The 16,621-nt window shown below is 42.5% G+C and overlaps 2 protein-coding genes across 7 annotated transcripts; both read left to right on the top strand.

The window, feature by feature from the left end:
* The first annotated feature begins 2,552 nt into the window (after positions 1-2,552).
* Positions 2,553-10,200, top strand: adora2aa (adenosine A2a receptor a). Of its 5 annotated transcripts, none has more exons than XM_061766669.1 (4): positions 2,553-2,722; positions 4,854-5,530; positions 8,202-8,806; positions 8,896-9,169. In XM_061766669.1, exons 2-4 carry the CDS (start codon positions 5,193-5,195, stop codon positions 9,021-9,023), a joined length of 1,071 nt encoding a protein of 356 aa, XP_061622653.1. In that variant the 5' UTR covers positions 2,553-2,722; positions 4,854-5,192; the 3' UTR covers positions 9,024-9,169. The 5 variants fall into 5 exon arrangements, with proteins under 5 accessions (XP_061622653.1, XP_061622652.1, XP_061622649.1 ...); XM_061766668.1 differs by having other exon boundaries at positions 8,893-9,169; XM_061766665.1 differs by having other exon boundaries at positions 8,202-10,200.
* Positions 10,201-13,374: 3,174 nt separating this feature from the next.
* Positions 13,375-16,341, top strand: LOC133474723 (uncharacterized protein C22orf15). 2 transcript variants are annotated; one of them, XM_061766663.1, is made up of 5 exons: positions 13,375-13,777; positions 13,940-14,026; positions 14,997-15,119; positions 15,761-15,835; positions 15,936-16,341. In XM_061766663.1, the coding sequence occupies exons 1-5, from the start codon at positions 13,690-13,692 to the stop codon at positions 16,049-16,051; spliced, it is 489 nt and encodes a 162-aa protein (XP_061622647.1). In that variant the 5' UTR covers positions 13,375-13,689; the 3' UTR covers positions 16,052-16,341. The 2 variants fall into 2 exon arrangements, with proteins under 2 accessions (XP_061622647.1, XP_061622648.1); XM_061766664.1 differs by lacking the exon at positions 13,940-14,026.
* The last annotated feature ends 280 nt before the right edge of the window (positions 16,342-16,621 follow it).

Below are 16,621 nucleotides of genomic sequence, written 5' to 3'. Positions count from 1 at the left end.
ACTACGAAGCCACGCTGTTGTAACACGTGCAGAATGTGGTTTGGCATTGTCTTGCTGAAATAAGCAGGGGCGTCCATGAAAAAGACGTTTCTTGGATGGCAGCATATGTTTCTCCTGTATGTACCTTTCAGCATTAATAGTGCCTTCACAGATGTGTAAGTTACCCATGCCGTTGGCACTAACACAGCCCCATACCATCACAGATGCTGGCTTTTGAAATTTGCGTCCATAACAGTCTGGAAGGTTCTTTTCCTCCTTGGCCCGGAGGACACGACGTCCACAATTTCCAAACACAATTGGAAATGTGGACTCGACGGACCACAGAACACATTTCCACTTTGCATCAGTCCATCTTAGATGAGCTCGGCCCCAGAGAAGCCAGCGGCGTTTCTGGGTGTTGTTGATAAATGGCTTTTGCTCTGCATAGTAGAGTTTCAAGTTGCACTTACGGATGTAGCGCCGAACTGTATTTACTGACATTGGTTTTCTGAAGTGTTCCTGAGCCCATGTGGTGATATCCTTTCCACATTGATGTCGGTTTTTGATGGAGTGCCGCCTGACGGATCGAAGGTCACGGGCATTCAATGTTGGTTTTTGGCCTTGCCGCTTACATGCAGTGATTTCTTTAGATTCTTTGAACCTTTTGATGATATTATGGACCGTAGATGATGAAATCCCTAAATTCCTTGCAATTGTACGTTGAGGAACATTGTCCTTAAACTGTTCAACTATTTTCTCACGCACTTGTTCACAAAGAGGTGAACCTCGCCCCCATCTTTGCTTGTGAATGACTGAGCAATTCAGGGAAGCTCCTTTTATACCCAATCATGGCACCCACCTGTTCCCAATTAGCCTGCTCACCTGTGGGATGTTCCAAACAGGTGTTTGATGAGCATTCCTCAACTTTCTCAGTCTTTTTTGCCACCTGTCCCAGCTTTTTTGGAACGTGTTGTAGCTATAGAATTTAAAGTTAATGATTATTTGCTAAAAACAATCAAGTTGATCAGTTTGAACATTAAATATCTTGTCTTTGTAGTGTATTCAATTAAATATAGGTTGAACATGATTTGCAAATCATTGCATTCTGTTTTTATTTATGTTTAACACAACGTCCCAACTTCATTGGAATTGGGGTTGTAATTGAGGGCCTACAAAAAAGTCTCATTGCCAAGGTGTGGGTCAAGACATCTCATGATGGGTAAGAGCAAAGAGCTGTCGCAAACCCATCGCAAACAAATTGTGGACAAACATAACGATGGCATTGGTTACAGGTGCATATCTAAGCTTCTGAATGTTTCAGTGAGCACAGCTGGGGCCATAATAAGTGTAAAGCCAATCATACCACCCTTAATTTGCCTCTATCAGGTGCTCCTCGCAAGATTTCTAACAGAGGAGGGCAAAGAATAATCAGAAGTTGTCCGAGAGCCAAGGATCACTTGTGGAGAGCTTCAAAAAGAATTAGCAGGTGCTGTTGTCACAAGGAAAAAAGTGAGTAATGTTTGGCCAGTAAGCGCGCTCATCATTGCTGAAAAAACAAGATGTCAATGCTTGTTTAAAGTTTGCTGAACAACATTTGGACAAGCCAGTTAGATACTGGGAGGAAAAAAAATGCTGCCATCTACGAGGATGACGACAATGAAACAAGGGTGGACATTTCAGCAGGATAATGATCCCAAACAGACTGCCAAGGAAACTCTCAATTGGGCTCAAAGAAAAAAAACATAAAGCTGCTAGAATGGCCCAGCCAATCACCTGACTTGAATCCAATTGAAAATCTATGGAAAGAACTGAAACTCAAGGTCCATAAAAGAAACCCACGGAACCTTGAAGATTTGAAGACTGCTTGTGTGGAGGAATGGGCCAAAATCACACCAGAGCAATGCATGAGAGTAGTTTCTCCATACAGGAGGCGTCTTGAAGCTGTCATTGCAAATAAAGGCTTTTGTACATAATATTAAATAAATACCAGTTGGCGTGTTCAATACTTTTTCCCTGTGTCATTTCGCATTATAACACACAATTTAATTTCTGATCTTAATTGTTCTACTTTCTTTGTATAGATGGATTACTTGGGTTGTTCCCAACATCTGGTGGAATTTTCATGTCAGTCGCACCTTTGGAAATAATAATAAATAAATAAAAACACAATTGAAAAACTGCATGTCATGTTGACTTTTTTGATGTTACATTTGTGTGATGATCTTAGACAAAGTCGTGAAACTGCAAAAACCTAAGAATTTGAGAAGTGGGCAAATACTTTTTAACAGCACTGTAACTGCATATTTCCCTTCAGTACAAAAGTCCATTAGGGATCTTATAATCCATTTCAAGGAAACATCAACAGAGCCCACTGAAAGACATTAGCCATTGTAAACCATATGAAATGTTCTATTACGGTTTGGCGTCCAGAGTGAAAAGCATGTCTGCATGGCTCGTCGGCCGTCTCAGGTGTCACACTTTAATGTGTGTCATCAAGAAACAGGCCCACATCTGTGTGCACAGCAGGCTTTTAGCTGCTGCTTCACTGAACAGCAAACAGCCACACACTGCATGTAGAGAGGGTGTGGCTCTTCTGTTTGAGTAATAAAATGAATAAAAAAAGAGGAAACAGGAGTTATTGATCAGTAATATTCACACTGAGAGCAGGGAAGGTGATATACTGTAAGTCGGAATACGTTGTTACCACATCTCACTGATTGCCGTTGAACAAGAAAGGAGTGAGGTAAGTTTTTTTTATTGACAGAAATTTTGTTAAGGCAAATAAATTGACACAAAGTCTGGATATGTGGACTGATCTGCATCTACTTTAGCCAGTGTCAAGGTTTAGTGTCATGGGATCAAACCTACACCGACATTTTGAGGGACACTGCCTTCCGTGCTTTCCGTGTTATGACCTGAATAATCATCGGTTGGTAAATGTATTCTCGCCAAAAATATACAGCACTGACCACACCTTGGGATACATAATATTTGTAGTTTTAATAACACAATCAAAGATGTACTTATTTAACAAAACCGTGATACAATATTTACGGTGGCCTGGAAGGGCAAAACAATACAAGAAATTGTGAAGCACTTTTACACTTCAGGAAACAAATGAACAAAAGCCAAAACACTTTAATATTTCAGAAAATAAATGGACAAAAACATAAACACTTTTACATTTCAGGAAACAAATGAACAAAAGCCGAAACACCCGGAAAGGGAACGTCCCATTTCACAGACATTCTTAGAAATCCGACGCCCTTTCTCGGCAAGACCCGCGCCTCTTCAACGTGATTGGCTCCTGCATCGCGGGAAGAGTAGGCTACGCAGATGGAACGAGATGTCCATCCCAAATAGCGATTGTATATATGGATGGATTGTATATATGGAAGCTGCCATCAATATATACATTTTGTATTTCCTTTCTTTTATTATTATTGTGATGTTTATTGAAATGCAGCGCGACAGAAAAGGGTTTGAGAGGACAGAGGGACAGACCAGACAGGGGGAATAAAGGTGCAAACCACAGCAGAACAATAGCTGAACAATCTAGATCAGCGGTCACCGACGTCGTGCCCACAAGCACCCCGTGAACCCCGTGAGTCGTGATGGGACATTGTGATTTTCTACAAATGTTTTAGAAGGGATCATTTAACGATATGGCAGATATTTACAGAAAATAAAATGTTGCATTTTGATGTTTATCGGTCTTCTAATTACCATAAGTAATCATTAACATGATCGGTGTCTTTCCATAAATGAATATAATTCATTATCAATAATAGCATAATAATAGCAACATATTATTAAAGGTAATTATGGTAATTGATGAAGAAAACTTGTTATTTCTGAAGTATCTATCAAACTGGTGGCCCTTCACATTAATCAGTCCCCAAGAAGTAGCACTCAGTTTCAAAAAGGTAAAATTACAAGTATCCATATGCTTATTTGGGAAATGTACTTTTAGATGACCCTGGAGACAAAAAGAGACAGAATAGGACAAAAGACTGTGAGGGAGAGTGTGGGATGCTGCAGTCCTTCAAAACAGAGGAGAGTTTCTGTGTAACCCGTGACCAGAAGTGTACAAAGCCCAATTTCTACGTACTGTACTATATTGTAATTGAAATTGTCTTGACATGTTACGTCAGCTCATAGATGATACAATTGTCCACAGTGAACATTCTCTGTAAATTCCCCATATTCTACATTCATATCCACTGTATATACAGTACGCATAATTCAGACATTACGCAATATACCTTCATACAAAACAACTGTGACAAACAATTTGTTAAATGGAACATGTTTTAAAGACTTAAGGACAGCAAAAAAATGCATACAATAGAATGAAAGTGATGTTGTCAACATCGTTATGACCTTTAAGGGAGGTGCAGTGGTAAACCACAGTGAAAGGCAGCTTGCTTTTGTTCCCTTCCACTTCCTACGGTAGACATCTGCTGCTTGTTGCATCGCTACGCTCAGCAGTCTGAAGTACTTTGTATGTCATGTAGCCTACATGTTTTGTTTTTCTTGCGTAATTCATTGGCTTTGCAAAATGCTATTTGAAATAATGCAAATTCACTTTAAAGCATTAACTCTCGGGGGCACGCACACACACACACACACACACACACACACACACACATATATATATATATATATATATATATATATATATATAAAATGGAAGTAATTAACAGTTTACAGTATGTAGCTTTTTACGGTGATGTCTTGACTAATGAGAAAAAGTATTTTGAAATGCCATCATCACATTATTTTGGATTCCTCTTCACACTGCATATGTAATGCAACCGTGCGTTGCACACTTCCTTCATTGTAGAATAATTTCTTCTTTCCGTACTCTGCAGCGACTCAGTGTTCCATTGGTGTGCGTTGCTGGTATCATCTCACCCCCTTGAGAGCTTCATGGGAAAATCCGCAGAGGGGAAGGACCTGCGGGGATCTCGAGAACTGAGGAGCTTTCGGTGGGAGAGGATGCAACTGACTTTGTCCCGTGTTTCGCGATTCGGACTTCATCTGCTGTCGACTCGAGCTTCTTATCAGCAGTTTGACCTCATCGGGCAGGAATGAGCCGCCACAGCCTCTTGCCGTTGGATGCTGAAGGTCGGAGGTGAAGATGCTGAGCTCACTGGCTGCCAGGCCGTAACTATGGTAGTTGAGGTGAGGCCTCCTCCCATTTTGTCACCATGCTGGAAAACCCCGCCATCTCTGCCCCTTACATCGTGGTGGAGCTGCTGATTGCCATCTTCTCCGTGTTGGGCAACGTGCTGGTCTGCTGGGCCGTGTTCCTCAACAGCAACCTCCAAAGCAACACCAACTTCTTTGTGGTGTCGCTGGCTGTGGCCGACATCGCCGTGGGCGTCCTGGCCATTCCCTTCGCCATCGTCATCAGCATCGGCTTCTGCTCCAACTTCTACGGGTGCCTCTTCATCGCTTGCTTCTTGCTCATTCTCACCCAGAGCTCCATCTTCAGCCTGCTGGCCATCGCTATGGACCGCTACATCGCAATCAAGCTACCACTCAGGTCAGTTTTGGAACATCTCGTTTTACTGAAATCAAAAGTTCAAACCAATTAAGCTTTACTGCAAAAATGGCATTAAGAATGTCACTTCTTTGTGTAGTTTTGGTGTTAGGGTACAGGAGATAACACCCTTCACATTGGGAAACAGGGCAAATTTCTGCCATGTGCCCTTGAGCAAGGAACCCCACTCCCACCAATTGTTTGGTGAGCTGATGCAGTATGTGACTAATGGTATGTCGGTGGTCGGTCAGCTTTCCTAAAATGCAGGTAAAAAGATACATTCAAGGTTGTAATATATAAAGTCATATTGAAGAAAGGTGAATAAAAATAGTAAGACGCAACCAACAGCATTTCTAAACAAAGCTGATTCATTTTAATAGCGTATATCAAGCGTCCCCAAATATTAGGATCCAACCTGGTTCAGTTTTATTAGTATTAATAATATTAATATTATAGTATTCAAAGTAAAATTATGCAAGATATTTTATTGATTGTAAAGCATGTACATGATTTCTGACTATTGGATTTTTGTTTTAACAGATTTATTAGAACATTGGTTACGAAAATGAGAAGGGACCATCCAGCTTTACTGCAGTCTTTTTCCATTTCTGTAAGCTCTTGATGTTTTACCAGTTTGAACAGCAATGAAGAAATTGAAACTGAATTACCTTTTCATACCGAAATATGTTGGCCTCCCTGAGAAGCCAAAAACGATGCAAGTATAACATGAAAAAAAACAACAAAATTCTGTTCAGGAAGAAGTCAGACCAAAATATATGTTATAATCAAGCCTTATATAAGTTAATAAATGGAATGGTCTACACAGCAAAAGAATATTTAAAAGAAAAAGAAAAAAGCTTAGAAGCTTATATAAAAGTTTATATAAAAAGCTAACTAGCTAGCGTAGTGAAAGGATGTAAAGTTAACCCCAATATGATTTCAATTTGGATTAAGGTAATTGTTTTATTTTGGTTGAAAATTAAAATATCTACTTGATAAGAATGTTCTATCGAGAAGATGCTAAAAGTTACATAGATCCTTTATAATTTTGCAAACAATTGCATTTCAGAGATATCAATATACTGGAAAATGTAAACAAGAGAAACAATGTTAAATCGACTTTATTTTGCCATTTTCCTGCATCATTTCTGGCTAAAAGACACCCATTGAGCAAATACAAACTAACTTTAACTCAAATATACACGAGTACATTTCTATAGTATATGTCTATATTTTTGGGGGACGGCGTTGTAGCCCTCGAGCTGGAGCGACACTAACAAGTACTTCACGTCTATCCATCAGTGGACACAAGACATTTGAACCATAAAGTCGCAGCTGAGTGTGGCCAGAAATGGTGACCCCCCCCCAGCCCTCCCCCTTCGCTTACTTGGGAGGAGGGCTGTTGTTGTTGTAACACTGACATTTGCACTTTAACATCTGCAGAATGGGATAGAAACAAACCGACCGTTTCAGCTGCTCTCCCACACTGCGCGGCACCCACCCTGAAAATAGACTTACAAGTACTAACAGACCTGTTTGTTTATCCCTTTTTCCCCTCTTCAAGACCAAGAAGAGACCTTGTTGCGGTTCATACCAAACTTAGACATTTGGAATCCTTGCTCTGTTCTCCTGCCGAGAGATCATTCTCGGAACCAATGGCAGGCAGAGCATTTGGTACCTGGGCCATCAGTGGAGACCTAATCTACCTCTTAACATCACCTTGTAATGGCAGAAACCAGCAATACTATATAAAAACATAACATAACAGCATGCCACCGCGTCACGTACATCATCTGGAGTATAACGTAAAACACTGAAATGATGATGATTATTAAATGCATTAATCTATGCAAGATTGCTGCAGATGTATTTTGCTAGTCGGATTTTGCTTGCTCTGGCCAACGTGTTACACTGTATGTAATGTGTAATGTAACACGCGGTAAACAAGCTAGCCTTAGCTTCGTTGGTAGCATGACTCATTTGTAACAGTGTTACTGTAACACCAAATGTTAACGGTTTAAAGTTTTTACTTTTTGAGAACAGCTACACAGTCATTAAAAATCGGAGGTGACAAACGTACCTGTCGAGCAGAAATTCTGGTTTCTAATTCTGGTTCGATTCTGAATGCTCTCAGCTGCCTGTGGTCCCTCCACCTCTCGAAGGCAGCGTCTATGTTCAGCCTTGTTTTGTCGGGGTCGTGCCCGCGAGTGCAGGCCAACTGATTGACACCTTGTCGGTCGCACCCTGTGTCTGATTGGTTGTTCTTCCTCGGGCGCGGTGGCTTCTTAAGAATCAAATTAGAGGTACAAGATGGGGCCAGGGAGATATGATTTTTTCTCTCACAAATAATTGTACCAATGTACAACTGTCAGGTTTATACGGACAGTTTGAACAAATATGACATAAAGAGATTTTTATTAAAAGATTGCAAACAACCCTTTAAAGAAATAGTCATCATCCAGGTACGTGTCCTGGAAGCAGTGCAGCCAAGGTAAACGCTACGAAATGAAGGGAAAAGACTGTTGGGAATAAATTAGAATTTAGCTTGTAAATGTAGATGAGCGCGTGATGGTGTTTAGGCCAGCAGAGAAGGCATTCTTGCAGACATTCCTTCGTTCATTCTTGCTGACGTCTGATGCGATGTTGCTTATCAGGCTGTTGTCTCCCTTTCAAGGTATAACAGTCTGGTGACAGGTCAGCGGGCGCAGTGCATCATTGCCATCTGCTGGGTTCTCTCCATCATCATTGGCCTCACCCCCATGATGGGCTGGCACAAGTTCTCTGAGAAGAATACCAACGAGTGCCCACCGGGTCTGATGACGTGCCTCTTCGAAGAGGTGGTGGTTATGGATTACATGGTGTACTTCAACTTTTTTGCCTGTGTCATGATTCCCCTGCTGCTGATGCTGGCCATCTACCTGTGCATCTTCATGGCAGCTCGTCACCAGCTCAAGCTCATTGAGGTCAAGGCGGTTCACGGGGAAAAGTCTCGCTCCACTCTCCAAAAAGAGGTCCAAGCTGCCAAGTCTCTTGCCATCATAGTGGGACTGTTTGCTGTCTGCTGGCTGCCATTACACATCATGAACTGCTTCACTCTGTTCTGCCCCAAGTGTCAGCGTCCTCCGCTCTTGATCTTGTACGTGGCCATTATCCTGTCGCACGGCAATTCGGTAGTCAACCCCTTCATCTACGCCTACCGCATCCGAGAGTTTCGGCAAACCTTCCGGAAAATCATCCGTCGCCACATCTTGGGCCGGCAAGAGCTGCCGGAGAAAAAAGGTAGTAGGCGCAACTCGCTTCACAGAAGCTTCACAGACTCCAACAGGCTCAAGGCAAACGGCCTCAGCTTTGACCTTTGCACCCAGCAGGGCAGCAGCAACTCCGAAAACTCCGCTCATGTCTCCCCCGTAGCGGGCGGTCTCTTGGCGGTATCCCAAACGCCTCTGTCACTTGTGGTCCTGAATGGTCCCAAAATGCATCCCATCAGACAGACTGAAGTACCCATCTGTCATCATCGGCGGTTTTTGGCGGCAGCAGAGGCTGGGGAGGAATATAAACTGCAGAAGCAGAGCGCCGCCCAGGTGGAACAGAACAGGGAAAGCACCCCGAGTGAGCTGACTAAAGCATCTTGACACACGCAAGCATTCAGTCATCAACACAACACTGGTCAATTGGGTTTTGAAATACTGAGCCAGCCTGAGGAAACATGCTGCCGATCTCTCTAAAGCAGTGATTTCCAAATAATGTGCCCCAAAAACATCATCGGCATCTTCGGCCCTGGGAAATGATCCAATTTGGTCTGAAAATTATTGACTATCAATCGTGGATCTTTGTTCAACTATCCATGCCAGTGACACATAGTGGCAGGCAGAACAACTAAATGCTCTTCCACTTTGTGCCAGAAGGTACATGCAGTCATTAGCCACTGTATCCCATTTTTGTAACATTTTTTATTTGGTGGTGTACAGTGAGATTATTTTTTTTTCTAACGTAAAATACGTAAAATGTTGTGTTAGCTCAATAAAGGTCAGGAAGAACTGCTCTAAACCAAAGGTCAAACTAAAACCCTGGGGGCCAGATCCAGCCCGGATGTCCACTTCCATTTACTTCAATTTCTTTATTATTGCAGATATTACAAGCATTGTTTTTGGACGCGTATTTCTGGACTTTGTGTTTGTAGCATGCTCTGGTTAACAGAGTATATACGATTTGGTTTTAGCCTCTGGAAAATGTATTCGCCTAACAAAAGATTTTCAAACCTCAATCAATTTTGTTCATTTCAGTTGCTTGGGAAATTATACTATAATTGAAAAGAAATTGATATGCCCTTGGAGATGACGTACTAAACACTGTAATGTGAAATGATGGCATCTAATCTTGGGAAAGGATCATTTGCAGAATTTGGCACACTTCTTATTTGGTGAGTGTTTTGATTCAAATGTATCCGCAATGTTTTCAAGTTCAGACTTTCTGAGTTGGGCATCACAAATCATTTGAACCCGCTTGTAAATGATTTCATCTCATCCGTGGGCAAGTGACCGTCTTAAGAGTTATATTATGCTCTCAAGACTTAAATTGGCCTTAGATGGAATCTATCAAGTGCTCGCTTGAACTGTTTATTCAATTGACGTTATTTTTATACTGTACTTCCGTTAAATAAAAGGTCACAATTTTCTTTTCTCCCAAGTTATCATTCTGGCTTTCGGAATCGTTCCAGGATTTCCATTGGCTCTGTAAGAGTTGGGGTCATTTCTCATATTAGATTTGGAATTATTGGAGAAAGATCTGGTTTACTCATCCTGGGAAAAGCGTATTTAATCAGTCAGTCTATCTTTGGAGCTCTTTTATTTTCCCAGTGTTACTCTCAGTTCCCCTGTGAGTTCAGGTTAGAAGAGTCAGGGCCTACTTCTGTTTGAAATGGTCCCCAGGGGGCAAAAGTACTTTTTAAACATTTACCACAGAGACTGCCGGGGTCTACGTCCTCAGTTTCTATTCTGATGGGTTGACCATATGGCTAAATTGCATGTTAGTTTGCAACAGTCCAAAATAAGGACATCATTTCTGCTTGTTGCTATTTTCACCATTCAGAACTTCTGTATTTTAGACAAGCTCAGAGTGGTGGTTCAACAAATGTAATAAAAGTGCTGGAAAATGCAATGCAAAATGATTATACTTCACACTGTCTGCACTCAAATTTCAAGAAATCACCAGCTATATACTCCTAATAAATTAAAAAAGGTTACTGCTCAACCTCTCCCAATTTACGCACAATGGTTTCACTCAGGTTCACATCGTGAAATAGTGTGCATACTGTGCATATTGCCAACAAGGACTGCAGCCTCGCCCGTGGTTTCATTGCAACTCCCTGCTGAGTTCAACTATTCATTGTCAAAGGGAAATCCGCCAAGCAAGCAACAGCCCCCCGGCGTCGCTCATTTTGCGACACTGACACTTGCTGGCGGTTTACCCAAACTACACCTAATCTGGGACTGGATATTCAGACATTGAAGATGGAAACAAGTTACATGTTGAAGGTTCAAACAGTTCAGCTTTAACCAGATTTTGAAATTGTCGCACAGTAAAAATGATTGGATCATTTTGGGGCATGGGTGATCAGGAGCTTTTCCCAGCCAATCGCGGAGGCTCACACACAGACACACAGAAAAAAAGGCCTTTCAATTGAGTGAATTTGAACATCAGTTGCACATGATTACAATGTGGTAAACTGCTGTCATAAAAAATAAAATCAAAAGCCTTCTCATAGAAACAACCAACCATTCCACCTACGGGCAATTTAGACTCAGCATTCATGATGTTGGCACACCAGCACACCTGCCGATTGTGAGGAAAAAGTGTCGGTGTGATGAAGAACTGATCTGAACAGATTATCAATGTTTAGTGCAGAGCAGTTTATTGGTCCTGGCCGAATGCAAGTCATCTCCTATTTTTCACCCATGCAAGCAATACCCATGCAATCATTCTTTCCACGAGAAATATTTTACATGTGTCATCCTCGTTCTTGAGATGTTTTTTTTTTGGTTATCTCGTCCCCTTTGACAAAGTGCAGTGACCCCAGGTTCATCCCGAGGTTGCTTCACATGTAAGCCGTGCAACGCTTTCCCATGTTACCAAGGCGACTGACTCGTTACACCAGCCTGGGTTGCAGCACTTGTCTCGTCTTCACGTGTTTCCGGAAGCTTACGGGCCTGACGATGAATTTTGACTGTCGTCGGCCTGCTCATGAGTTTCCTCTGCCTGTTTTTACTCTGTACTTTTGGGTCCTCCCGAGAAGCTGTGGTCGTGTCATCCTGCCGAGTTGCGGTGCGATCTTGAGGGGCTTTTCCGGTCTTTTCCCCCTGAAGTGCGTCTCTTGTCACACCTTCCTCAGTTGCTCCAGTTGTCTCATCCTCCTCAGGAATTTCAGGGAGATAAAGTGTCACCATTTCTTGTCCGTTTCGGCATTTCCTTTGCTTCTTTTCAAGGGACATTTTTTTCAGCTTGTGGTGGATCTGTAGGAAGGTCAGAGCTCTCATCCACTGGAGCGCCAGTATGCATTTCCAAGTCCTAAAACACATATTCCATGCAAAATAATCATAGTGACAAAGGCATCAAAGTCAACAAAGCCCTTACTTGTCTTTCTTTGTTAGCTCCATCACCTCTTTGAAATGTTGTAATACATTTCTCTACAGTATAGTATTTTGTTTTATGGTGTGTCAATTGAATGTGTCCATCTGCCATGCATCTGCCGTGAAAATGTCTTTCCAGTTGAAAGATGTTTGAGGGTTTCCTTGCATGTGATACTCTTGGATGAGGGTGGGACTCAACTTAAAACAAAAATCCCAAGTTGAAGACTTAAGTTGTCTACAAACAACTGAACTTTAATGGGGGTATATGTCTCGCAAACTCCCCTCCTGGAAGCCGTCACCTTATCGTGGTGGAGGGACTTGTGTGTCCCAATGATCCTAGGAGCTAAGTTGTCTGGGGCTTCACGCCCCTGTTAGGGTCACCCATGGCAAACAGGTCCTCGGTGAGGGACCAGACAAAGCATGGCTAAAAGACTCCTATGATGAAAAATAGAAGTGGATCTAGGTTTCTCTTGCCGGACGCGGGTCACCGGGGCCCCCCTCTGGAGCCAGGCCATCAACACTGTGTATAGGATGGGGCGCTGCTGACCTCGACTCGGGACGTTGTGAGTCGGTGGGGAGAATACTTCCAAGACCTCCTCAATGCCACCGACACGCCTTCCCATGAGGAAGCAGAGTCTGGGCTCTCTGAAGCGGGCTCGCCTATCTCTGGGGTTGAGGTCACCAAGGTGGTTAAAAAGCTCCTTGGCGGCAAGGCCCCCGGGGTGGATGAGATTCGCCCGGAGTTCCTCAAGGCTCTGGATGTTGTGGGGCTCTCCTGGTTGACACACCTCTGCAACATCGCGTGGACATCGGGGACAGTGCCTCTGGATTGGCAGACTGGGGTGGTGGTCCCCCTTTTTAAGAAGGTTGTGTTCCAACTGCAGGGGATCACACTCCTCAGCCTCCCTGGTAAGGTCTATTCAGGGGTGCTGGAGAGGAGGGTCCGTCGGGAAGTCGAATCTCGGATTCAGGAGGAGCAGTGTGGTTTTTCTCCTGGCCGTGGATCGGTGGACCAGCTCTACACTCTCGGCAGGGTCCTCGAGGGTGCATGGGAGTTCGCCCAACCAGTCTACATGTGTTTTGTGGGTGGTGCTTCGGGAGATCGACAGGCGGATCGGTCCCACCGGGAGGAGACCCCGGGGATGACCCAGGACACTCTGGAGAGACTACGTCTCCCGGCTGGCCTGGGAACGCCTCGGGATCCCCTCGGAAGAGCTGGAGGAACATTCAACAACATTCCAGTTTTTTTGTACAGAATTCTTTGGCAGGCCACAATATAAAAAACCTTTTCAGAGACAAGAGTGTCTTTCTTTCTGTGTGTCGAAAATCCATGGAGACCAGCCACAGTGGTCCCCCCTTTTCGTGCGTTTAACAGTATCTGAATTTTACAGGATGCAATTGTATGTGTTTGTGTGTGTGTGTGTGTGTGTGTGAGAGAGAGACAGTGTGTGTGTGTCATCTCTGCATCTCATTCATACTGTGTCTCCCTGCAAGCTGAGTCTTTGTGTAGAGCACAAAACCGATTTAACAGCCTCCATGTTGGTGACTCTCTGGACTCTGAACAACGGGGGGAAAACAAGCTTTGTATCAGAAGGAGAAATGTTTGTCACCGTCCTGTTTGGAGGTTTGAAATATTCATATTGCACTTACTTTTGCCGACTGTATTTAGTTGTGCGAGTGTTTTATTTGATATACTGTACATGTTTTAAATAATGCTTGAACCACATTATCTCACATCATTAATGTGTGTGTCAATTATACTTTTTATACTGACTTTTCTTGACAGAAAGCAGAACGGAAATGTTTAACATCAACTGCAAACTGATACACTTTGTCCACAATTTAAAGGAGCGTTGTGGTGTGGACTTGAAAGGTATTAGCCAAGGCTTTTCTTCTTGCAGTTCAAATCCATTAGTCATTTGTAAAAGCACTGACCCACTTTATTTCTCTTTTAACCTTACCAATGAGTAAAAGGCACATACAGTGTCATGAAAAAGTATTGCCCCCCTTCTGAAATTGCATAGTTTCCCCACTTTAATGTTTAAGATAGTCAACCAAATGTAAATATCAGACAACGATATAACCCAGGTAAACATAAAATGCTGTTTTCAAATGCCGCTTTAATTTATTATGTTAAAAAAAAAAAAAAAAACGATTCAAAGCTACTTGTTTGGAAAAAGTAACACCCCGCTCCTTTTTAAATCATGAATTAACTGTGGCTAATCAAAGCTGGCCTCCAAAGATTACCCCAAGAGAACAGCAATGACTCATCCAGGAGGTCATAAAGGAACCCTGGAGAACATCTAAAGAAGTGCAGGCCTCCTTTGCCTCAGTTAAGGTGAGGGTTGTTCGTCTGTGTTCATGACACAACAATAAAGAAGAGACTAGGCAAAAATGGCATCCATGGCAGAGTTCCAAGGCGACTTTGCCTTGTCAAATTCTGGACTTGAATCTGCTGGAAATGCACTGGCATGACCTTAAAAAGGCCGTTCATGCTCGAAAAAAACCTCCATTGTTGCTGAATTCTAATAATTCTGCAAGGAAGAGCGGGCCAAAATATCTCCACGGAGATGTGAAAGACTCATTGGCGGCTACAGAAAATGCTTGATGACCCAACCAGTACTGGGCCTTCTTAACAAGGACAGACAAGAAAAAGGAACACTGATATATTAGTGATGTTTGTCTCTTTTTAATAAATATTGCATGACATGATGTGAAATGTGAAAAGCAACATTACAGGAAGCATAGGAAACTTTTTTTTTTTTTTAAATCACAACTTATCTAACGTTGACGGTTGGATTGGAAAAGTATGCATCCGAACAAGACACTGTTGTATCTTACAGACTGTGTGGACCTAATGAACTGCAACGGGACAGTAATGAACTTAGAAACCAAGCAGCTCAGTGTGGATCTGGCCAGCAGCTTGCTGGCAGAGAGGCAGCACTATGTCCTCCTACAAGTTTGTCGTGAGTCCTCCTCTTCCACTCTGAAGAGAACCTAAATGACATCAGACATAGAAGAATAAGGGACCGTATTTGGCCACTTAAGTTGAAATAGATGTCAGACTCCGATCAGGCGGTGAAATCAAGTGATAGAACAGAATCGAATACGCCTATATTGGTCTTGCAATGGCGACATGCAGGATTTACAGCAGCAAAGTGGAGAGCAGAAGCGACTGTGGCAACTTTACATCAATAATAAATACTGCAGTCTATGTGGATGTGAATGGGAAACTGGAATTAATAAATAGTGACATGCGAGACACAGCTTAAATAGAAGTGAATATAAGCAGCAGCAAGAATAGTCAGCAGCATTATAAGTAGAGATGAAAAGATGATGTATCAATATTTTTGACAATGTTTATTGATTATGAGTGGTTGCAGTTTTGAGTGGTGGAGAACTGTACTGCATCATACTGGGAGCTGATTTTGCCCCTGCATGTACAGTGACGCTATGAAAGATAAAATAAGCAACATCTCTGCACCTGTAATAATAAACATTGTCAAATTATGATCAATCTGCAGTCTTCTTCTCTTACCTGTACATTGATTTTGGAGCATATAACAAGATAATAACATACTGCATATCTACATGTATTTTTCTTTAGGAAGCGATAACAATGGAGGCCAGAAGTATATTTCCCTCATACACAATGTCAGCCAGAGTCATCCAGAATTAAAAGGTGACTTAACCTAGCAAGTGATCAAAAATGCAAATCCGAAGGAAAAATCTGATTGACAAGTGAAGTTGTCATAGTGGATTTGCAAATCTTTCTGCTGCAGAGCTCCTGAGGAAAGTGTGCAACCCTGGCCAAGAGCGAGACAAGAAGGTCAGAGGGCGCATACGCAGGAAGGGTCTGGCCCACCACGGCTGGAGCCAAAATGTCTGTCAACCATGAGCAGTGCCCTCCATCCATCCGCTCATTTGAACCTCTTAATCTGTTGAGGGTCATAGGCTGAGGGTACGCCCCTCCTGATTTCCGTTCAATCGCAGGGCACATACAGACAAGCAACCACTCACACCTGTGCTCTTATTGCGGCTCCCTGCTTAGGTCAGCTATTCATTGTCAAAGGGAAGAGTAAATACCATGTAAGAAATACATACAACATGCTAAAACACTATATTGGCATATTAATAAATTATATGTGAGAGAGTGAAGTCGATCAGTTTATACCATATACCGGGCTATTTCAATTGTCTCCTTGCATGCTTTTTTTCCGTCTTTTATTAAATTGTATCTCCCATTATTTTCAATGTGTTTGTCCTGTCTCTTGTGTACTTCAGGGTTAACATGTTTCCCTTGACACCATTCTGGCCAGTAAAGAAGTGTGCATGTCATAGAGGGAAGCGGAATCATTTTGTGATCGTCATTAAAGGCTGAATATTTGGTTCAGTTTATCTATTACAATCAGCTTAAAATTTGTCATTTCTGTCCAAACGCCCAAAGTGAGTTGAATCATTTAGATCG

Source organism: Phyllopteryx taeniolatus, chromosome 3 (genome assembly GCF_024500385.1).
Source record: "Phyllopteryx taeniolatus isolate TA_2022b chromosome 3, UOR_Ptae_1.2, whole genome shotgun sequence".
NCBI lineage: Eukaryota > Metazoa > Chordata > Actinopteri > Syngnathiformes > Syngnathidae > Phyllopteryx > Phyllopteryx taeniolatus.
Note: the sequence above shows the minus strand (reverse complement) of the source record. Positions and strands in the feature narration are given on the sequence as shown.